The sequence below is a fragment of the Echinops telfairi genome, unplaced genomic scaffold (assembly GCF_000313985.2).
Source record: "Echinops telfairi isolate 266 unplaced genomic scaffold, ASM31398v2 ScPeMD7_29;HRSCAF=101, whole genome shotgun sequence".
In the NCBI taxonomy this organism is placed as follows: Eukaryota; Metazoa; Chordata; class Mammalia; order Afrosoricida; family Tenrecidae; genus Echinops; species Echinops telfairi.
In genome coordinates, this window is record NW_022103926.1 from 10,079,142 (window position 1) to 10,101,886 (window position 22,745).

At 51.9% G+C, this 22,745-nt stretch overlaps 1 protein-coding gene across 1 annotated transcript in view; it reads right to left on the reverse strand.

The window, feature by feature from the left end:
• The window catches only part of MED15 (mediator complex subunit 15), a 48,628-nt gene that overhangs the window by 5,785 nt on the left and 20,098 nt on the right, over positions 1 to 22,745 (reverse strand). The window contains exons 3-9 of the mRNA XM_004716320.3: positions 14,858 to 14,909; positions 13,577 to 13,606; positions 12,593 to 12,784; positions 7,750 to 7,949; positions 6,157 to 6,459; positions 5,080 to 5,175; positions 1,524 to 1,643 (exon numbers count right to left, since the gene is read on the reverse strand). Of these exons, the coding sequence (XP_004716377.1) occupies positions 1,524 to 1,643; positions 5,080 to 5,175; positions 6,157 to 6,459; positions 7,750 to 7,949; positions 12,593 to 12,784; positions 13,577 to 13,606; positions 14,858 to 14,909 (993 nt within the window). The remainder of the gene's footprint in view (positions 1 to 1,523; positions 1,644 to 5,079; positions 5,176 to 6,156; positions 6,460 to 7,749; positions 7,950 to 12,592; positions 12,785 to 13,576; positions 13,607 to 14,857; positions 14,910 to 22,745) is intronic.

Consider the following 22,745-nt stretch of genomic DNA (forward strand, 5'->3'; position numbering starts at 1 on the left):
TGAGTGTTCTGTCTCCCCTTGAACCGACCCTGAGGTCTGGTTCCCCCAAGCCAAAGGGACTTGCTGCCCACTTTGGAGGGCATCAGGGCTCGCTCTGAATACACGTGTGTCGGTACAACATGAGGTTGGCAGGCAAAGGGCTCAGGACCTGGGAGATCGGGCTTGGTCCCTGAGGAAAGGAGGGTGGGGATCCCAGGGTGAGGCAGAGACAAAGGCAAGAAAGAGGGACAGAGAATGCTTTTTGACTTGGGGTCCACGGTAGGAGAAAGTCTCTGACCAGCCAGGCGTATGTATGTGTACATATGTGCAGAAATGGACAGGTAAAGGGCATAGCTCAGAAAGCATTTGGTTTGGTGAAATGTTGCAGCAAGCACAGTGCCGACACAGCACTCCAGAACACACTCGAGTTGGTGAGCAGGCATTTCAGGGTCCCGAGTCATGTCAGAGGGTCCGTGAGAGCCAGCACCTCAAGAAGAAGGCACAGCTGAGGAGACCGAGGGGTGAAGGTCAGGGTGGCCATGGAAAGGCAGGGTCAGATGGGGGCAGCCGAGTGCCATAGCAGCCAGCTCTCCATGTAGACTCCCCCTTCTCTGACCCCTGCGGAGTCCCCTCCCCACAGCTGGAAAGCATGAATGAGGCTGCTTACAGAACAAAACAAAACAAAAGCCAATCCTGGCTAGAGTTCCCTTCCTTTTCCCAGAGATCTTGAGGCTTAAGTCTGCTGCTGAGCCAAGGGGCGTCTAGACGCCAGCACACCTGCACCCAGGGACTAGCCCGACCCCACGTGGAGCCTAGAGAACAAGTGATACCGTCACCCATCCAGACCTGGGGACCCCCACTTTTCTGGAGCAAATCCGGCCTGCATCTTGGTGACATCCTCCTTTCACCTGGTCCCTCCCCCTCTATTGGGGGGTAGGGGGGTGGGTCAGCACAGAGACAGTGAGGAGCACCTACTGACTCCACACGCAATGCGATGCCAGGCCTGTCAGGTGTGCAGGAAGCTGGGGGCGGGAGGTGGGGTGGTGGTGGAGGGGAACACGGACTGCGGAGGGTGCTTGGACCTCACAATGAGGTGCCTCAAACCTGGCAGGCGACAGTGGTCAGTGGTGTGGTGTGGAGGCAGGGGAGAACAGAGAGCAGAGGCCCGGGCCAAAGAGGTCAGATGCTGGCTGTGTGTGTGGTGGGGGAAAGCAGGTGGGTGGTCCACACTGTAGGGGGAACGCTTCTAAAAGGGCCCTGGGACTCGGCCCTTGGGTGTAATGATGCAGAGAAAGGGCAGCGTGAGGAAGGTTTGATGGGCTGCAGTCTGCTGAAAGAGGGAAAACACAAAATCAAACCCAGGCTGCTCATTCCCCTCAAGAAACAGGCAGGACTCTGCCTCCTCGGCCAAAGAAAGGGTTGGCCTGGCTTGGCACTTGCCAACAGCCATGAGTATGTGTCCCTGCGATGTCAGCAGGGGAAGGGGGAGGAGCCGACCCCTCTGCGTCTGGAGGACCTCGGCAGCAGGTGCCAGTGGTAAATACCTGAGCCGGGGGTTGTCCACCCGAGGGAAGGGCGCCTGGCGGTGTGGCCGACACAGCGGTGGAGGGCGAGAACCGGGCTCTGACTTGCATCCCGCCTTGGACCATGGTTGCGGTGATCATCTTTGGGGACAGAGGGACACAGACACATCATCGAGACAGAAATGCAGCGTGTGGGCAGGGTGAGGTGAGGTGAGGCGAGGCATGGTGAGGGCATGTCTGGGACCTGGTGTCCACGGTGTGGTGCTCGCGCTGTGGATGCGCTCAGAATCAAGGGCCGGGTGGGGCTGATGGGAGAGCAGGCGGCAGCAGACTGCTGCAGAGACGTTCCCCACACCCATGGCCTGCAGCCTGTCAATTTTGCTTCCTCCCCAAGGCTGGGCATCAGACCAGAGCTTTTCTGGAACCTGCGCTCAGGCTCCTGGTTCTGGAATACACAGAGGAAAGGGACCTATTGGGGGGAAGGGGACCGGAACCCCGTAGTAACTTTGGTCAGCTTTGTTCGTGAATGCATTAGGTGACCGCAGCTCCCAGATCCATCCAGGGCTGGGACTGTGCAGGGATGCATGCGTGCTCCTTGAAGCACAGGGCAGCACCAGGAGCCTTGTGCAGCTGTGGGGCTGGCCTGGCCCGCACTCAGGACTTCGAGAAGAACTCTGAGGCTGGGCCCTCCCTCTGGAGGCTTGGTCTTGTCCATGAGGGTTAAGACCTGCACACATCCAGTCCCAAGATGGCCAGCCCCCACAAGAGAGAGCATGCCTTTTGGGAGCTGTGATGAGGTGTACTGGGAGTGGACCAGGCCCTGGCAGGAGTGTGCCCCTGCCCTGCCGTACACACTCACACACCAGTCAGAGCTCTGTGGTGGTGGTGGAGGTGGAGGGTGTGTGTGTGTGAGAGAGGCCACTCCTGTGGCCAGCCCATAACAAATCAACTTCCCAGGGGATGAGGGCAAAGGCTAAGGAAGTAGCCGCTCCTGGCGCTGCTAAACCTGCCTCACCACCACTGATGCCACACCACACAGAGAAGTGGGGGTATGGCTAGGTCAGTGTGGGAAACTGGGCCAGTTCCCTTGCTCCCCAAGGTCCTGCCTGATGATTCGGCCCCACACAGACCTCCTGGTCTTGGCCAGAGCAGCGAGATGGCACCCATTCACAGCTGGCCGGCTGGCCTTGTGTAGGCCACTTGAGAAGGTGGCAGAGGCAGCAACAAGCAGAGGAGGAGATGAGGCCTTGAAGGGAGGCAGGGGCCCACGGAGACACAGGCTATTCCTGATGATTCCCCCAGGAAGGAGAGAAGGAAGACACGCACAGGTGAGTTACAGCTGACGTTTCTCTGATGACTCACAAGGAAAACTGGGTTTCTTAGAACAAGGTGCAATAGGTTAGCAGGGCTGGGTGCAAGGCCTGGTCTGCGGATGCTTGGTCTGAAGACACTCCCTTGGTGCCACTGTGTCCACTTTGACCCTATAGGACAAGCCCAACTGCTTCTGTGGGGTTTTGAGACTTAAATCTGTACAAGAGTAGACAGCCTCACCTTTCTCCTGAGGAGTGGCTGGTGGGTTCAAACCTCGGACTGCATGGTTGGCAGCTCAATGTGTAACCCGTGATGTCACCAGAGCTCCCAAAGACACAGTAGTTCTTAATGTGTGAGTGTGTTTCAGTTACCTATGTGAAAAAAAACCCCAAACAACTAAACCTCAAAAATCAAACTCACTGCCATGAGGTGAGGGAGTCTCACAGCGACCCTAGAGGAGGGCAGGAGCCCACTTTCTGACAGAGAGGCTGGAGAGGTTTTGAACTGCTGACCTTGTGGTTGGCAGCCCAACATGTAACTACTATGCCACCAGGGCTCCTATGTGATACTAGTCCAATATGAGATTCTGCGTGCAGTCTGGGCTTTGTGTAGAACACAACTGGAAGGAAGGGTACAACGGCTTTCCCTTTCTAATTCATCCTTCTGTAAGAAGCGCTCCTTTTCTTTCACTGGTTGGTGGTGCAATGGTTAAAGTGCTCACTTGCTAAGTGAATGGTGACTCCAAGGGAGAAACGACCTGGGACCTGGCCCTCTGCAGGGTCGCAGGCTGGGACCCAACACGGGCTCCTTTCCCTTATGCTGCTGTCCACTTTCTCACCTGCTGGCCAGGCAGCTCATCAGAATGTTAGAGCCCCTGCGCCTATCTTGCCCAGGGTCCCACTCGCTCCCCAGAGGAAGTCACACAGTCCATCCTGGGCTGGGCCATAGATGAGGCTGGCCATTGGAAGCCCCAGGCTGTGAAGGCCACAACATGGGTAGCAGGCAGAAGGGCAAGAGGTCAGGGGCGCTGTGCCCAGGTGCCTTCCTTCTCGTGCTGGCTGGACACTGCCCCTGCCTGTCCCACTGGAGCGGCTGCCTGGTAGCCTTGCCGAGTAGGGAGGAGGCGAGCACAGTGCCAGCTGCCCGTCACCACGTGCCTTCTGAGCAGGCACCAGCTCCTCTCAGGCCTGAAAGGAGTCTTGTCAGAAGGCCGAGGACAGGAGGCACTCGCCCCAGAGCATGCAATGGGTGGTGACAGAGACAGATGCCAACCTTGGCGCATGGGGGCCACTTCCTCCCTCAGCTAGTCTGAGGTGTGGTTCACCCAAGGCCAGGTATGAGCCAGCAAGGACATGGGGTCCCTGGGCCTGCGACATTCAGCTCAACTCTCAGGGACTTGGACACTACAGCTAAGACACTGCCTGGAAACGGGTGTCTGACCAATCATGAACACACCACCTCCCAGACACACATGACCTGAGGGACCAAGGATGTGTCGGGAATGGGCTGGGGAAAAGGAAAGCCACTTCCTCACCCCAGTGAACATTTCCCACCACCGGGTGGGAACAGCAGACCAGTAATCTCCGCACAGCCAGCAGGAGGGTAGTAGGGAACCCTGGGACGCCACAAGGCTGACGCCCCACCCTCTAGCCAACCATGAGGATGGACCTCTGCATGCAAGTCCCAGTTCTGCCCTCTCTACTTCTGACATGACCATGTGGCACCGGCCCACATATTCCTCACCCCACAGGTGCACGCAGCCTGCACAGCCAGACTGTGTGCAACCACACACAGCTGACCACGGTGGACCAAAAGATTGCCCCAGGAGAGGGGACACTGCCACTTATGGCCTGTCTCTGGGTCCCTGCCTCAAGCAACACCCATTTCCCTTATAATTTGTGCCGGTCATTCAGTGGGGAGGGGAGGGAAGGGAGCAGCCACAGGAGGAAGAAACACTGGGGCCAGCTCCTGGGGGCGCACGTTTGCCTTGCAGAGCACCCAGGGGAGGGTCACCACTCCTGTCCACTGCTATCAAGTCAGTGACAACTCATAATGGCCCTACAGGACACAGCAGAACGGCCCCGTGGGTTTCTGAGACTGTCAATCTTTACGGGAGCACGCTGCTTCATCTTTCTCCTGACACCGACCTTGCCGTGAACAGCTCGACTTATCAGAGGATCCCCCGAATCCCACAAGGATCGGCATTCCATGTGATGTGGGCACCTGCCTGCTGGGGAGCTGAGGCCCTGCCACTGCAGATCCTCACCTGGACTCCGGAAGCGACCATCTGGGCGGCTTGAGGTGGCTGCACCGTTGTCTGGGGCTGCACCTGCGGCGGCTGCACCACTATCGGAGTTCGGACCTTGAGTGGGGGAGGAAGACTCAGTGAGGGGCCGCTGGGGCACAGAGCAAACCACCCACTGATTCCATGTCAGCCTAGCATGAGATGGAGGTGGGCTAGGCATGGCACGATGTCACTGGCCACAGCGCTGCTGCTTCTCTGTCCTATAGAACAGCCTACCCCAACCTGCCTGAAGCAGCGTGGCCCAGACCCACTGCTTCCCATCTGGCCAGAAGTGAGGGGCATCTGCCTGTGCCCACCACTGCTGTCTCACTCAGCTCTGGGCCAGCACGCTGCTGGCTATGCCTACCCGGCACACCCAAAGAGGGGCTCATCCTGAGGGCATGCAGGGCAGCCACTGGGAAGAGAAGTCTCCAGACCCACCACAGCAGGCACATGGGGCTCAGGTCCCAACAGGCCCAGAGGTCAGGCAGTGGACAAGCTTACAGGTGACAGCTATGTGATGGGCTCCAAGGCCTTCATCCACCCACAGGGTTCCGGGGAAACACAGCATGAAAATCAAGGGAGTGAACCAACAATCACATCCAAGTGGCTTTGCAGCTGGGCTTTTGGGGTGGGGTGGGGTGGGGTGTGTGTGTAAAGCAGTCTGTTCATAATAAAATCCCAAACCCCTGCTGCCATGGGGTCCACACTGGCGCGTGGTGACCCCAGCTGTGGCAGAGCAGAACTGGGCTTTCAGAGGCTGACGGCAGCAGCAGACCACCAGGGTTTTCTTCCCAGGCTCGTTGGGGGACACACGAACCTCACTCCCTTATGCCATAGCTCCCTTGGGGCTGACAGCTTTATGCTCCATCGCAAAACCACTGGGGCAGGCAGAGGAGGTAGGCTCTTGCCCAAATCCAGAGCACTACTTGGGGTGACTGGTGAATTCAATCACGAAAGAATCCCACGATCACACATCCAGGCCAGTGCCCCACTGACAGTGGGGCATCACTGGGGTCAGGGGCAGCCTGCCCTGGACCAGTGGTCCTGAGTACTCACCAGCTTCAGTGGCTGCTGGGCATAGAGCATCTGTCCCGGCAGGGCTGGCCCCTGTGATGCCAGAGACTGGTTCTGTGGCGGCAGCTGCAGGGGCTGGTTCTGAGGAGGCTGCTGGGGAGGCGGGTGGTGCATCTGCTGCAGCTGCTGGGGCAGCGCCTGGGAGGGTGGGGGCTGCGGCTGTTGCATGGGGGGCTGTTGCATGGGGGGCTGGGCCTGCAGAGCCTGCTGCTGCTGTTGTTGCTGCTGCTGCTGCTGCAACTGCAACTGTGCCATCCGCTGCAGCTGTTGTTGCTGTTGCTGGAGCTGAGGGCAGAACAAAACATACCATGGTGCGCAGCCCCCTGGGTCCCCCGGGTGCTAGGTGCCCTGTGCTGGCTGTACATGAGCACAACCCGCAGGGAAGCCTGAATGGGTCAGCCTCTCAACAAGGAGGGGGACAGGCCACCCTCCCAGTGTGCTCCTGGGCTCTCCCCCCCAAAGTCCTCACCCAGGTCTGGGGAACATGAACAAATGGGAAAGGAAGCACTGAAATCAGTGTTTCCCAAAGTGGGTGATACCGCCTCCTGGGGCGCTGCAACGATCCACCAAATCCCAAACTCACTGCCACCGAGTCGATGCCAACTCATAGCGAGCCCATAGGACAGGAGAGAACCACCTGTGTGAATTTATGAGACTGTTAACGCTTTATGGGAGCAAACTGGCAACCTTAGGATTAGCAGCCCAACTCGGAAGCACTACGCCCCTAGGGCTGGGCAACGATCTAGGGGTTGTAAAAGCAGAGACCTGCACTTCACCGTGGATTGTGGGCTACAGCACAAGCGGCTACAATGGACAGAGAGGCACTGAGCACACTTTTACATTCTGAAGGGAGATCAGTAGGCCAAATAAGTTGGAGGACTTCTGATTTGGATGGTCGGGGAGAGGGCCCGAGAGGACAGGGCAGTCCCAGCAAGTCCAAGAGCTCAGGGAGTGCAGACTCCCAGGCCTTCCCCAGCCACGGGCGCCTATGCCTCCAGAGGTCAGCAGTACAGGCCTGGTGAAGGTAACCAGAAAATGAAACTCAATGCCATTGAGTTGATTCCGACTCACAGCAACCCCATAAGACAAGGAACAACTGCCCTTGTGGGTTGCCACGACTGTAACTCTTCATGGAAATAGAAAATCCCGTCTTTCTCCTGAAAAGCAGTTGGTGGTTTCGAACTGCTGACCCACTGGTTAGCAGCCCAACGCATAACCACTATACCACCAGGGTTCTCGTGTGAAGGAGAGGCGATGCTAGAGGTTGGTTTCCCTGTCGTGTCTGAAAAGAACCTTCAAGACCCAGAGGAAGGTGGTATCTAAGATGGTCAAAACCTGGAGGGGGCAGACCCTGGGCTCACAGACAGAAGCTGAACACGTCCAGGTGGTGGTTCAGACTAATGCTCCACTCCCTGGGCATCGATTCTATAATGGCTAAGTAATAAGACACTCAGGGAGGCAGGCACACGTGTCCTCAAAGGCAGAGAGGTCAAGCACTATGCCTCTTCTCTGCCCCCACCTCTCATGGTGCTCCTGCCTCCAGCGCTGGTGGACGGCAGGGGCAAGGCTGGGTACCTGTTGTTGGTTCTGATGATGCAGCTTAATGAGGTGCTGCTGCTGTTGCTGCTGCTGCTGGAGCTGCTGCTGCTGCTGCTGCACCACAGCTTGGAATTGCTGCTGCATGGCATTCTGCTGCGCCTGGAACTGCTGCTGCTGCTGCGCCTGGAACTGCTGCTGCTGCTGCTGTAATGCCACCTGCTGGAGCTGCAACTGGGCTGGAGGTAGAGACCACGGAGTCAGGCCCCAGGTGGAACACCAGGGGCAGAGGACACCCCCGCTCTCCAGCATGACTGTGGGCCACAGGTTCCCGAGTGCTCCCCAGCATGCCCGGGGGGCACAGGTTCCCGAGCGCTTCACAGATGCGATGGGTTATGGGGCCGACGCTGTAAAAGCCAGAGCGAAAAAAGGCCGTCGCCAAAGGTTTCTGGAGGAATAGGAGGCTACAGGCCCCCGAGTGCCAGGCGTTTTGTGAGTCACATCCTACAAGGTCCTTTGTGACTGGCTTCTTTCACACTGCACGTCTTCCAGTTCCTTCACACGGCTGAACGTGTCAGTGTTTGATTCCTTCTCATTGCTGGTTAATATTCTATTGTACAGACGAACCACAATTTGATGAGCATTTAGGTCACTTATATTGTTTGGGCCATTCTAAGTAATGCACCATAGTGCGCATGTTTGTTTGTGGGGTGGTTTCTTTTTGGGGTGATGAAATGCTCTAAAGCTGATTGTGATCATTGGCTAACATTGCAAAGATACTAAAAACCAAGAATGCTGCATTTTAAATCGGTGAGCTGTACAATGTATGACGTACGTCTTGAAAAAGCTGTTTCACGTAGCCGAAACAGCCTTGAAGAGGAGACGAGAACAGGTCTCACGTTACAATTTCAACACACAGTATCACACTGTGTTGTTATTAATTATAAAGTACAGACAGAAACTAACAGAGTAAGACTGATAATCCAGAAGTAAACTCTTACATCTGTGGACCATTGATTTTCTACAAGAGTAGAAAATCTACCAAGTCTGCTTCACAGGGAAAGAATCTCTGCACCAAATGATGTGGGGACAATGGATCTCCACAGGCGAAAGAATGAAGTCAGACCCTAACTCACACCGCATCTGAAAACTAACCCCCAATGCATCGATGACCTAAATAAAGCCATGTGTACTCGTGTGTGTGTGTGTGTGTGTGTGTGTGTGTGTGTGTGTGTTTAGTTGTTTCATCTCATTGTCTGGGCAGGACTGAGTATCCCCCAACATATCAAGATGCTGAGTGGTTCCCCCACCTCAAGGATCCCTCCTCCTGCTGCCACCTCGCTACAGGTCCCCAACTCCATGCCTCCTGGAAGCCACTCACATATCCTCCAATTTCTGAATGTTGTCATCTCTGTTCCTTTTTACTGCAGAATATTCAACGGCATGATGTGACCAGTCAGACTGATCACCTACGGGAAGCTATCTACAGTGGCTCCAGTTCTGTGTGCTTACGAATATTTGCATACAGGTTCTTGGGTGAACACAGTTACACTTCTCTGGGACAAATGGCCCACACCGTGACAAGGGGTCCTACAGTAGTTGCATATTTAGTTTTTCATGAAACTGCCTGTTTTCCAGGAACTTTGGACAGCTTTACATTTGCACCAGCAATGTTCGGGAGATCTGGTTTATCCGCATCCAGGGCAGCGTTTGAAGACACACAGAAGGTCACTGTACTGAAAGAGTTGCCACGGCTCGGTCATTCCAGGAGCTAGTGTGCCATCAAGGACAGGTGGTATTGAAGAAGTAGTTCAGGCTGCACTGAGGCGTGGGTGTTGAACAAGGTTCCGGGAGTTGATAGAATACTCAAAGTAAGATGCTTTCCCAATGGATTGCGATGCGTTAACAATGGATGTAATGCTAGAAGCATTCACTTGTCTCTGCCAAGAAATAAGGAAGACAGCTGACTACCTGGCTGCAAGGGATCTGTATTTGTGCCCACTCCAAAGGAGAGGTGAAGCCAAGGTAACTTCTGGAACCTGACCAGATCAGATGACCAGCTACAGCAGACCTGAGTGACTGTTATCCTAGTAATCTCACCCGGAGTACCTTATATATTCGAGTAGAAGCCGACCCGATGATCAGCCAAGGCACCTAATTGTACCACAAAAACGGAATAAAAAATGTCCTGAAAAACTCCGCTTGTACACAGTATATACAGTAGTTTTTCTATTCTCTACTTAAGGACTAGTTTGACCTAGTTCAAGACTAGCTAGGACATGTTACCAGAAGGCACCAGTCACTAGAGAAGGACATCGTGCTGGGTAAAGCGGAGGAGCAGCGATAAAGAGGAAGGCCCTTGACAAGCTGGATGGGTACAGTGGTTACAGCCATGGGCTCAAACATAAGGACGATTGTGATGGTGATGTGCAGGGCTGGGAATTGTTTTGTTCTGTTGTACACAGGAATTGGCTCGACAGCACCTGTTAATAACATTCAGAGAGGTAAAATGTATTGGGAGATGGAAATGAGAACCCATGGGCAAAAAAGGCCAAGGTTAGTTGGCAGGCAATGGATGGGTTTCTCGTATATAAGGTCTTTCTGATCTTTGGTTTATAATTTTGCAAAAAGTAATTTGTTGGGCTACATCTACCCTGTGATTGGTGTTTTGCATACCTTATGAGAACTGCTGGGTCTACTGTGCAAATATGGGAAAACAACAACAAAACCCACTGCCACCGAATGAATTTTGACTCACAGCAACTTCATATAGGGCCTCTGAGACTGTACATCTTTATGGAAGCAGGCAGTCTCATATTTCTGTCAAGAAACAGCTGGTGGGTCTGAACCCCAGACCTTTCTCTTAGTCTAACACAAGTCATCATGTTACCGGGGCTCCTTATTGTGCAGACAAACCACCTAATGGGATTGAGTGACCTGCTTGCTTCTACAGTAAAATGTGCAAAAGCTGGAGCCTGTGTAAGGCAGAAACCTGTCAGAGAAGGAAAACTCAAATATCCTCTACTAAAACGAGTGCCCACAAAGTGTTAAGATTGTGCCCTACCAGAGGAAGAAAAAAACTTGAGACCCAGAAAAACAGGCAGCCCCGTGGAATTCTGGTTCTCACAGATTTTACTGTCTAAACCAACCCGACAGAGATTTTTCAAAGTCACAGAGAGAGAGATGTTATAACACTGAAGATGGCAAGAAACAGCACAAGATGGTGAGAAGTGGTTGAGAGATGGCAGAGCTTGGTGGCAGAGGCCCAAGTAAAGGGCATGGCTGAGGAGGAGCTGAGAATTGTCTTAGCTGGAAGCCATCCTGATTGATTCTGTCTTCTGAGCAGGTATAGTCTCCTTCCAATATGTATGGATGTTGTTTTTGTTAAATCTAGGTCCCGTATCTAGTTAGCTTTTCATCACCTGACCTCCAGCTCTCTGGACTTGAGCGAGCAGCCTGCTGACCCTGGGAGCCTTAACACTCGACAGTCTCTGAATCAGCAGCCTGACATCTTTCTTATCTGCTGACTTGGAGTTCATCAGACCCTGAAGCTACAGGAGTCAGAAAGGAGCCTCTGGGCTGACATTTGAGCCACAAAGCCTTAGAACTGCCCTTGATTCAAATATGATTCACAGAGACTCTACACAGGGTTTCCAAAACAGCACATCTTTATGGAAACATAAAGCTTCATCTTTCTCCCGAGGAGTGACTGGTAGGTTCCAATTGCTTCTCTAGAGAACCCAGCCTGAGACAGGTCCCAAATTGAGAACAACCCAAATGTCCTTCAGGAGTGAACTGCTGGGAAAAGAGAGTGAACTGCTAAGTAAGCGGTGGTGCACTCATACCATAAATCCTACTTGGCAGTCGGAAGGAATGAAATGACTGATATAGCCACTAGGTATGAATCGCAAGGGAATTCACCATGAGTGAAAACAGCCAATCTTGAGATATCTCATTTATGGGATTTGCAAAGTGATGAGATCGTGGTGCTAAGACCAACTGGGTCAGCAGCTTCCAAGGTTCATGCAGGAGGAGGCCGCAGTCATCGAGGGGGAAAAGAGGCTCCTTTGTGGGACTGGAGCAGTCCTGTATGCTGACTGGCTGGTGGCTGTTTGCTTCTACAGATGATAAAATTTCACAGAACCACAAACACATGTGCACACACAATCACACGAGAATGAATGTAAAAACAAGGGTGGCTCAAGTAAGGTCTCCACCTGAGGGCATAGGACTGCCCCACTGGGCAATTCTTGGTTTCAGCCTTGTTCTAAGAAAGACAGTCTCCTGGGGAGAAGTATAAGGAAGGGACATATGGAAACCCTTGGGACTAAGTAACAACTTCCTGTGAGTCTTTTTCAAAAATAAAATGCTCCATAAAAAGAAAAGAAAGAAAACACACCCAGCAGAGGTGTGTCAAGCCCGGTCCTGGAGAGGAAGGAGAAGCTACGGCCCATCTCAGACATATACAGCGCAAGCCCGCTTCCAGCCTGCACAGTCCCGGGGCTGGGCCAACAAGAGGGCAAAGTTCTTTCTCCAGGGAGGGGGGAGCTCAACGGAGAGGCTGCTGAGCTTGAACCTGGGCCCGACCAAAGGGACACATTAGCACTAAAAGGAGCAGCTCCCAAGCCCTGGGATGAAGAACAAGTCTTGGGGCTCTGAACACAGTCACGGTCACAAGCCACCCCTAGATTCCCATGAGTCTTCCTCTCTGAGCCAGAAGGAGAGGGCCTTGCTGTCACTTGACCCTTTCAGCCCACAACAGCATACAGAGCATGGATGTGAACGTCTCCCTCCTTTCCAGGACACCACTGCAGCGAGCAAAGGAACACGTGCACCAGCCCTGTAGACAGGCGCAAACTCTCTGTGGAACAGGGGTACTCACTCTGTGGAGCTGCTGTGGACACAACAGCCATGCCGTGGGGAGGGATACCGGAGGTTCCTGGAGGTGGCTGTCCCATGGTGCCCAGGCCTCCCATCCCGCCCAGGGGCTGGCCTGGGCCTCGAGCAGCCATGCTGATCCCAGTGGCTCCGGCAGTAGGGGCACCTGTCAGGTTCTGCAGAGCATTCATGGGATCTGTGGGACACAAGGGTATCAGAAAAGCCTCCACTGACCGTGTGGGCATGACAGCCTCATGGACCTTCTCCAGCCGACAGGGTCCATTCCTCAGAGCACCCCGGTCCCAGTTGAGGACCTCCTCACACCACTGGCCCAGAAGTTGGGTGTGTCTCTCATCGCCCCTCCCCCTATCCCCATCTCTGAGTCCCAGCAGCAGGGCGCCCACCAGCATCAAGTTATCCTGATGTGATGGGGCCAGCCTCGAGGGCTGGAGGCAGCTGGCCCTCCTGCTGTGGGCACACCAACGGATGACAATGTGACATACTTCAAAGATCAAAGTACTTTCACTTACGAAGAAACAGGGTAGCTTAGGTTTGAGGATTCATGCTGTTTTAGGAGAGCAGGTTATTATAGCAGCTACACTGCTCAGGGCCTGGCTGTGCTCTGCTGTGTTGGAACAGACTGGGTGAAACTGACAACCACCACCACCATGGTGACCTACCATCATAGTTCTCTCCCAGAGAGCTCCACTATGCTGATGTCTGATTGATTATGTGAATGTGTATATTCCTTTGGCTGGGTGCTCAGGGAAGCAGGGCAAAGATGTCATCTGACCTCACAGCTTGACAGGAAGGAAGGAAGGAGGGAAGAGAGGCAGGGGCCCCACACTGAGGGGTCCTTTTGACTCAGGCTTTCTTTTAAGACAGTCATGGCCCAGGCACCACTGGCACCCAGTTACCGCCTTCTTGATCCCCACCCCACCCCATCCAAAGCTGGGGAAAAACTTTAATTCAAAGAGAAAACTCTTACCACTGACAGAAGCTTGCGACTTCTTGTTATCTGCACAGAAAAACAGAACACAAACACAGGATCAACAGTGTGGCCCGTGATCACAGACCACTGGGTCACGAGTTCAGGCTGAGCCTGTTGGGCCTGGGAACCACACAGAAGATGTGGCAGCAGTTTGCAGCTAGAAGCCCCTGGGCTCCCAGTGCCCTAGGCAGTAAGACAAGGAAGGCACACAACTGGATCTGCCTGGGGCTCTGGAGACCTGCCTCTGAGGCTAAGGCACATCGGGGTCTGAAGCCTTTCTTCCAGGTCGAGGCCTCAGCACCACGAGCGCTATGGAATCCATGATGAGGGGCTTGGTGGTGGTGAGGACGCCAGGTTAACTGCTCCAGTCCTCTCTCTCCTCAAGATGGGGAAACAGGGCAGAATATCTGGATCTACAGCCAGCTCAGAGCTCCAAAGCTTGCCTGCTACTATGGCCTAGAGGGAGGTGGCAGCAGGGGCAACTGGGGAAAGCTGGCCAAGTAGTCTGGCCTGGCTCCCAGCCCCTTCTTTCCTACGCTTCACGGGATCATCTCCAACACTGCAAGAAAGTGACCTCAAGCAGTGTCTACCTGCGGGTCAGTCAGGGTACACAGTCGGTGTGAACAAAAGTCAAACCTACGGGCTCCTGGGAACTCTCACCTTGTTACTGGTTCCCTCTGACCCCAGCCCTGTCAGTAGCTGTCACCAAACCTAGGGGACGCGGTCACTCCCCCTACCACCAGTGGGCCAGTCTCTACTGGGGAGATACTGTGGTTGCGAGGAGCCCCTTGCCACTCGGCTTTTGTCTTCTTCCCCTACTGCACAAGCAGGTCAGGGCCCTGAAACCCTGAAAGAAGCTTCTGTCTCAGGGCAAACACTCACACAAAACAAACCAATCGCCACTGAGTCAATTTTAACTCACAGGACAGGGTAGAACTGCCCCAGTGGGTTCCCAAGACTGTTGCTCTTTATGGGAGTAGAAAGCCTCATCTATCTCCCAAGGAGCAGCTGGTGGTTTCAAACTGTTGACCCTACAATGTGTAACCACTGCTGCTTTAAAAAACTTGAGGTGTAAAAATAGGGTGTTTTTTGTTTTTTTAAAGATTAAACCAATCACCCTGAAGCCAAACTGCGTATCTGAGGCTGCAGCTCTAGAAGGGCGGGGAGAGCGAAGAACTTCCTTAAACACAGGCCTGTTCCCAGGCGTGCTCATGAGTGGCCCCCACCCCAAGTCCAGCCAGTGGCCTCTACTCCCCCAGAAATAAGCTCTTTACTCACGAATATCTCGGAAGTGGATAATGAGCCTGGCCACAAGAGAGAGGTATTCGTCCTAAAAAGAAGAAAAGGAAGCCGGTTCATCTCCGAGGAAGCTGGGAAACCATGGGTGACTCCCCTGCTGCTCTGGTTCGTCCAGAGGCCACAGGCAGGCAGTGGCGGCAGTGACGCCACCCAGGCTCGGCTCGAGTCCACTGCTCCCAGAAGAGCAGTGAGCATCGAGCTTTGCCAGCCTGCAAGCAGATGGCTGTGAGGCCTCGGGCTGAGAGGCCTGGAGCCCACCCCACTCCCCCGCCTCTCCAGTCGCCCGCCTGTGACAGGCCCGCCCGCCTGTGACGACAGGGCTGGCCTGTGGCCACAGGGTTCCTCCAGGGTGGAAGAGGGGGTGGGAGAGGGCGGGTGCTTTCTGCCCCATTTGGATCCCAGTGCTTTCACTTTCGTGAAGCGCTTTCCTGAGGGGGATCTGACTGGGTAGGCGGGGAGGGTAAAGGCCCATTTGTCCGAGGGAGGGTCCTTGTCCAGGTGGGCAAGGCCGGCCTGCCCCAGAGCAGGCTCTGGGCAACAGTCACTCAAGGCCTTCAGAAGGGCCAATTCCTCTGAGTTTATCTGTAGGCTGCAAAGGACACTGGGGTTAAATCTCTACTGGAATGCAGAAGCTCCTGGTCCTCTGCCCTACAGGGCTGCAAGCCCAGCCCTCTGTGTCGTGTGTTCCCCCCCCCCCCAGTACACACACACACACAGCATCCTGCTCAGCCCAGCACTGGGCAGCCACATTCCAGGGACAAGCAGGGACATGGATATCGCGCGCGCGCGCGCGCGCACACACACACACACACACATCTAGAGGAAAAGAAGTAAAATGGAGGTGGTTGTGGATAAATATTAAAAATTTTATATTTCAGTCTCAGAAACTCACAGGGGTAAGTTCTACCTTGTTCTATAGCAGGGGTGTCAAACTCAATTAAAACACCGGCCATTTGGTGCAACAGTGCAACAGGCAAGATTCACATGGGCCACATCACATTTACAAATTTTGTTAAATTTATATTTTGAAGTGAGGATTCAGGAGTATGGATATTAAAACACTATAAAATTGCTTTTATTTAAACATTTACTCTATTTAATGTATTTATAAAACGAAAATTATTCTTTTTTACCCGAAACTTGCCGGCGCTTTCCTCCTACTAGTTTTCACTTGCCTCTTATGTTGTGACCAGAAAACATAACAAAGTATCTAATAAAAAACACAAAATGTTGGACAGCTGACAATGGCTTCCCTTTAAAACTGTTAACTAGCGCTGCCGCTAGGTATGATTCATAACAGCACAGCCCAGAGTGCTCTTTTTAACCTTTTCGCTGTTAGGATCTGTTTACATTACGTGACACAGAGTGGCAGACATATCACTTCCAAACGTCACTGCAACTGAATTAGCGTGTTTCAACACTTCCACAGGCCCCCAGGAAAGGCACTGGGCCACATGTATATTCGTCTTCAGTAGCTAAAAGGTTAATGAGGGAATTGTGTGTACGGTATTGCCTCAATCTCTAAGCACTATTTTATTCATACCAATTTTTTCTATTTTCATTTTATTTTGGAGCACTGCGGGCCACAAAAAATTACCTGGGGGGGCCGCATGGGGCCCGCGGGCCGCCAGTGTGACACCCTGCTCTATAGGAATGCTCTAAGTTGGCACAACTTGATGGCAGTGGGTTTGGGTTTGTTTGTTTTTAATCTCCAAATTGGAGCCCTGGTGGTGTAGTGCTTACAGGTTGGGCTTTTAACCAGCAAGTTCAAAACCACCAGTCTTTCCTTGAGAAAGAGATGCGAGTTACAGTCTCAGAAACCCACAGGAGCAGTTCTACTTTGTCCTATAGGTGAGTTTGCACTGGGCTGCTGACCAAAAGAAAGGTTGCTGGTTTGAACCCACCAGCTGCTCCACGGGAGAACGATGAGGTCAACTGCTTCGATACAGACTTGGCGCCTCGGGAAGGCTGCAGTCAGAAGGCACTGGACGGTAGTGGGATTTGGGCCATGCAGTGGGTTAAGCACCGGGCTGTTCATCAAATGGGTGGTGTTTTCAACCCACCAGTGACTCTTGGGAGGAAGCTGAGGCCATTAGTTCCGACCAGGATTTACAATCTGGAAACTGTGGAGCAATCCTACTCTGGCCAACTGTCGGAAATGACAGCAGTGGGTCAAGCTAATGAACAGAAGACGACTCAAGGGGTAAGGGGCCCTGGGGAGGGAGTAGAAACTGGGTGGGTAGCCAGGGACAGAGGGCACACAGGAGGTCTCAATGACACTTGCTGGTGGGAAAGACAACCCTACCCCATCCCTGCCACAGGTGACGGGTCCTTGAGGGACAGTAGCTAGTGAGAAGGAGCAATGAAGATGTGGGTTTGAGGATGTACAGGGCCGAATGAAGTGGCTAAGCGAGAGGAGACCAGGCCCCAGGGCCTTGGGCCGATATACTCCATTTCCATCACACCCAGGCTCAGATGCCTGTGCCGGCCCTCTGCGCACAGACCTAGGACTGCGGGAGCTCTCCCTCCACTTGACTGACCAACTGCAGTCAGAGACCAAGGCCCCAGGCTGCAGGGCTGAGGCTACCAGCCAACCAAGGACAGGAGAGTAGGGTGGGGTGGAGGAGGGGCAACAGGGTTCCCTAAAAGCAGTTACATGTTTTCAGCCAAGTGATTTTCCTAAATTCTTCTGAAGGATTTTTGCTGGCTGAGTGCTGGAGGCCCTGTGCAACCACCCACAACAGAGAAGGTCCCAGACCTGCAGTGACACCCGGCTAACGCTTCCAGGACAAGGACTCCCAGTCCCTAACAAAGCGAGGAGTCCAGATGGCACAGCGGGTCTCCTCTTGCCCACAGGGATGGACTTAATGGCAATGGGCTTTTGGGTGGCTCAGTGAGGTGTGTGTGTATGTGTGTGTGTGTGTCTCAAGTGTCAGACTGCTCATCCAGAAGGTCAGCAGTTTGAAGCCAATGCAAGGGAGAAAAACGGGGCTGAGTGCTTCCGTAAACACTGGCAGCCTTGGAAACTCAGAGGAGCAGCTCCCCGCTGTCCGATAGGGCAGCTGTGAGCAGGAAGTAACTCAATGGCACTCAGCTGTAAGTGGTGCAACCAGTTAAGCAAGGAGCTGCTCGCCAAAAGATCTGCCCCTTCCCGCTGCTCCACGGGAGGCAGACACTAACTACTGCAAAGCTTTCCAACCCCTCTGGGATAGTGCCACCACATAGGGGGGCTGTGAGTCAGCACAAACTTGCCGGTGATGAGGAACGGTCCAGACAGCCTTGTAGTGGTATCCGTTCTGCACCAAAGCCCACACCCTTTCAAGACGACTCCAGAGAAAGGGGCTGAAGACGAGCTCAGAGCATCTCCTGCTCATCCTCAGAGCTCATAAGGCCGGTGCTAGCAGACCTGCATAGTAACTCCCCCAAACCCCAAACTATGAATCGTAGTTGATCTATAATACTGCCCTCTGTGGGTTTCCTAGATTGTAACTCTCCACAGGAGTAGAAAATCTCAGCTTTCTTCCTGGGAGTGGCCAGTGATTTCGAACTGCTGAGCTTGTTTTAGCACCCCAACACATAACCCACCACGCCACCAGGGCCCCTACATAGTAACTACATGATCAACCAAAGGAACACCTGAGCACAAAAGAGAGTTGGGCTCAGTCCTGATCACATGACACACACCAACGCATCTACTCCTCCTCCCAGCAGCCCTCTGAGAGGTAGTAGCTAGTGACATGCTTGTTTTACAAGTGCTTAAAACAAGTTCCATTGAATAAGCAAGACCCACGAATCAATGCATTAGGATTATGGTGCTGGTGAAGAATACTGGAAGTATCACGGACTGCCTAAAAAACCAGTAAATCTGGCTTAGAAGTATGGCCAGAATGCTCCATAGAGGCAAACTGGCGAGACTTAACCTTTATATCCATGTGATCAGGAGAGACCAGTTCCTGGAGAAGGAGCTCGTGCTTGGTAAAGTGGAGAGGCAGAGATAAAAGGAAGGTCCTTGACAAGATGGATGGACGTAAGTGGCTGCAACAATGAGCTCAATCATAAGAACAATTGGAAAGATAGTCTAGGACCAGGTGGTATTTGGTTCTGTCATGCATAATGACAATGAGGTGGAACTAACTTGATAGTACCTAACAACAAAAGAAGTCCCCCCAAAACCCCCAAATAAGAAACTCACTGCCCCCGAGTCAATGCCAACTCACAGAGACCCTGTAAGAAGCCCTCAAGAGTCAAAATACAAGCGTGCATCTATCTCATCTGAATTTTGGGAACATCTCAAGTACAGATTTGACACACTAAACCCTAATGACAGAAGACTGATGAGCTGTGAGATGACATCATGACATCAAGACATCATGAACATCATGGGTAAAGAAAGAAAAAGGTCATTAAAAATATAGGCAAGAAATAAAAAACCACAGTGGATGTCAGAGGAGACTCTGCAACTTACTGATGAATGTAAAGTAAAGTTAAATCTTCATTGCTGTTGAGTCGACTCTGCTCAAGTAACCCTACAGGGTAGAGTAGAACTGCTCCTGTGGGTTTCTGAGATAGAAATCTTTACAGGAGTAGAAAGCCTCTTGTTTCTCAGGGTAGCTGGTGTTGTTGAACTGCTGACCTTGCAGTTGGCAGTCCAACAAGGAACCCATTATGAATGGAAGAAATAATGAAGTAAAAAAAGCTGACCAGAAAAAATGTAAAGGCAAGCGAGAAGACAAAGTATTACAATGAAATAGGCAAAAAGGAAAACGCTCACATAGCTCTAGCTGAAAAAAACTGAAGACTTATACCTTATGTAATATTGAAAGATTCCACGGGAAAAATATTGAACGATGCAGGAAGCATGGAATGACGGTGGAAAGTATGCACAGTCAATGCACTTAAAATATGTGGACGATGTTCAACCATTTCAAGCGGTGGCATAAGATCAAGTATCAATGGTACTCAAGGAAGAAGCTGTAAGTATTGACAGAATTCCAACTGAAATGTTTCAACAAACTGATGAAGCCTTGGGAGCACTATGCCAAGCATCTATACCAAGAAATTTGGAAGGAAGCTTACTTGGCCAGCCAAGCAGGAGAGACCCCATTTGTGCCCATTCCAAAGAAAAGTGATCCAAGAGTATGTGGAAATTGTCCAACAATATCATTATTATTACAGACATGTAAAATTGTGCAAAAAAAATTGTGCTTAAAAAAAACAAAACAACCAAAAACAGTTGCAGTAGTACTTCCACAGGGAGATGTCAGAAATTTTAATTGGACTCAGAAAGATATAGAGCAAGGGCTATCATTGTTGGCATTCATACAGATTTGGGCAGAGAGCAAAGAATACCAGATAGATGTTTATTGATGTTTTATTGGCTATGCAAAAGCACTCGACTGCATGGACTGAGAATTCTAGAGCACTTCATTGTGCTCAAGAGGAACCTGTACACGGACCAAGAGACAGTCATCAGAACAGAACAGGGACGTGGTTAAAATCAGCAAAAGTGTCGAGGGTTCTGTCTTTCCATCATACTTACTGAATTGGTAAAAAGGCTGGAGGGAGGAGGTATGCCTGACCTCTGCCTCATAGGAATCAGCTTCGAACTGATCCTGACCTTGGTGTCTTTTCTCCTGAAGTTAGGATATCTAAAAGCTATGCTTTTCAACAGAAACAAACAGATGAGCTAGCTAAGTTGGCAGCAGAGTAATATATGGAACACAATTCTTCTGAGTGATTTACAACCAACCAACAACCCTGTATGCACACTGAGACCAGAACTAGATAGTGCCCAGCTACCATTACTGACTGGTCTCATCAGGGGTGCAATACATGAATCCTAATAGAATGGGGTGGGAAATGTGGCACAGAACACAAATTCTTAAAAAGTGTCCACACTTACTGGGCCAGTTGAAATCAGAGGATTCCCCAAAGCTATTGCCTTGAGATACTACTCCCAAACAACTTAACAACAAAATTACTCAGAATGGGCAAAGGAGTTGAATATACATTTCAGCAAAGAGGACAAAAGCAAGACAACTGTCACTTTGTGATCCTCAAATGAGGTTTATAGGAAGTGGTAGACAGAGGACTGTAAAAGGGAAGAGCCAAGTCATCACTCCGACCCTTGACCAACTGTGGACTTGTGAGATGAGCAAGGCATCCAGGAGGTGGAAGCTGCTTCCTCAACCACCACAGGACCACTGGAGCTCTGAATTCCACAAGATGGCTCTCTCCAACAAGTTCCTTCTGGGTAATGGCAGCCCTTCTTCCTCCTAAGAGAGAACAGTCTGCCTCTGCTTTCCCTGAATGCCCGCTCAGATAGGAGCCCCCGGGAGCAGGGAGGAAGCCTTAGAAAAACCTAATGGCAGTACCTGGGCCCAAAGAGGGCTCGCTGGGTGTGGGTTTTCCACTTGAAAGCATGGTTGCGGAAACCCAAAAGGGAAGGGCATAATAACCAGACAGAGAGGGCCAATGAGTGCACAATATCTTGCCTGAGTCATGGTATCTGCTGGTTGACAAGTTGACTTCATCATGTCCTTGTCTGGGAGACATGCAAGTTGAAAACTGAGATCTGAACTTTTGAATTCTAATTAAACCAGAGAAAGAAAAGGAGCTGCGGAAGAGAGGGAGAGGAAACATCTTTGTCTAGTACCTGAGCCCTCGGAGACTTACAAGCAGTTTTAGTTTTTGCCTGGAGCAACAGAGAAAGAAGAATTGGGAATAGGAGGGGGAACTGGAATGTGTGGCCACTTGCCTCCAAGAACAACTGTCTCCTCTGTCATGAGGTCAGAAGATTAGGAGGTGCCTTGTTACCACTGCAGAACATTTTGATCCAAGTCAACAGAAGAATGCAGATCAAAGGCTGACATGAAGAACAGAGTTTCACAATCACATGGAAGCAGATGGAACCCCTGAAATGATTGCCAAGACCAAGTTTAAACTTTAAACCAAAATTATCCCCTCAAGTGTTCTGAAAGCAAGACTCTAGTGAATAAAAAACGAGTGTCTGCCTTGAGTGTTGTGCTGTTTTAAGAACTATCTATAAATGGCATCAATGTGCAACAGCAATAAAAAAGAGGGTGCAAATTGCCGCTTAGTTCTAAGAACGCATTCAATGCCACTGTTGATTCAGCGCATCTTTTGTGTATTCTCAACAACAAAGGCCCAGGGAGCCAATGTTCAGAAAGGCATCTGGCTTTGGTTGCCCCTCCACCCTGCACAGCAGGCATCAATGGTCTCACACTGCACTGATTCCATGTCTTCTGGAGTCCCTCAGATTGGTTGGAGCCGGAAGCTGCCATTATCACCATTATCCAGTCAGTGCCCTTCAACCACCAGCTGGGTAGCATCCTGGGCATGTTAACATCTGCCAGCAGATGGGTTTCCTGTCTGTCAACTGGGAGTTGTGGGCTGCACCTATTCACAGGGTGTCATTAGGATGAGATCAAGCACGCAGGACATCACAGGGGTTGGGGTGGGGGGAACTGCTTAATAATGAGCAAGTGGGACCTTGGCTGCTCCTCCACTGTAACCCAAACCAATCCCTGGTGACCTGGGGACTATCCCTAGACAAGAGATGGCCTTTAGTGCCCTGAGGTCCCTGTAGGGCAGGCTTGTCTGGGTTCCAACAGGAGGTCAACTCCCCTGCACAGCCTTCCAGAGTTCAGAAGAGAAAAAGTTGCCCTGACTCTTTCCCTGCCCTAGGGCCAAAGCATTTTCATTTCTCCACAATTGTCCTGCTAGGTCTCAGGAGGGAAGGGCAGGTAACAAGTGTCCCTCAGCTAAGAGGGTCCCTCCCGGCACCTGTACATATGCAGAGCTTGGGCAAGAAGCAAAAGGGTGGTTTCTTTTTTTTTTTTTTTTT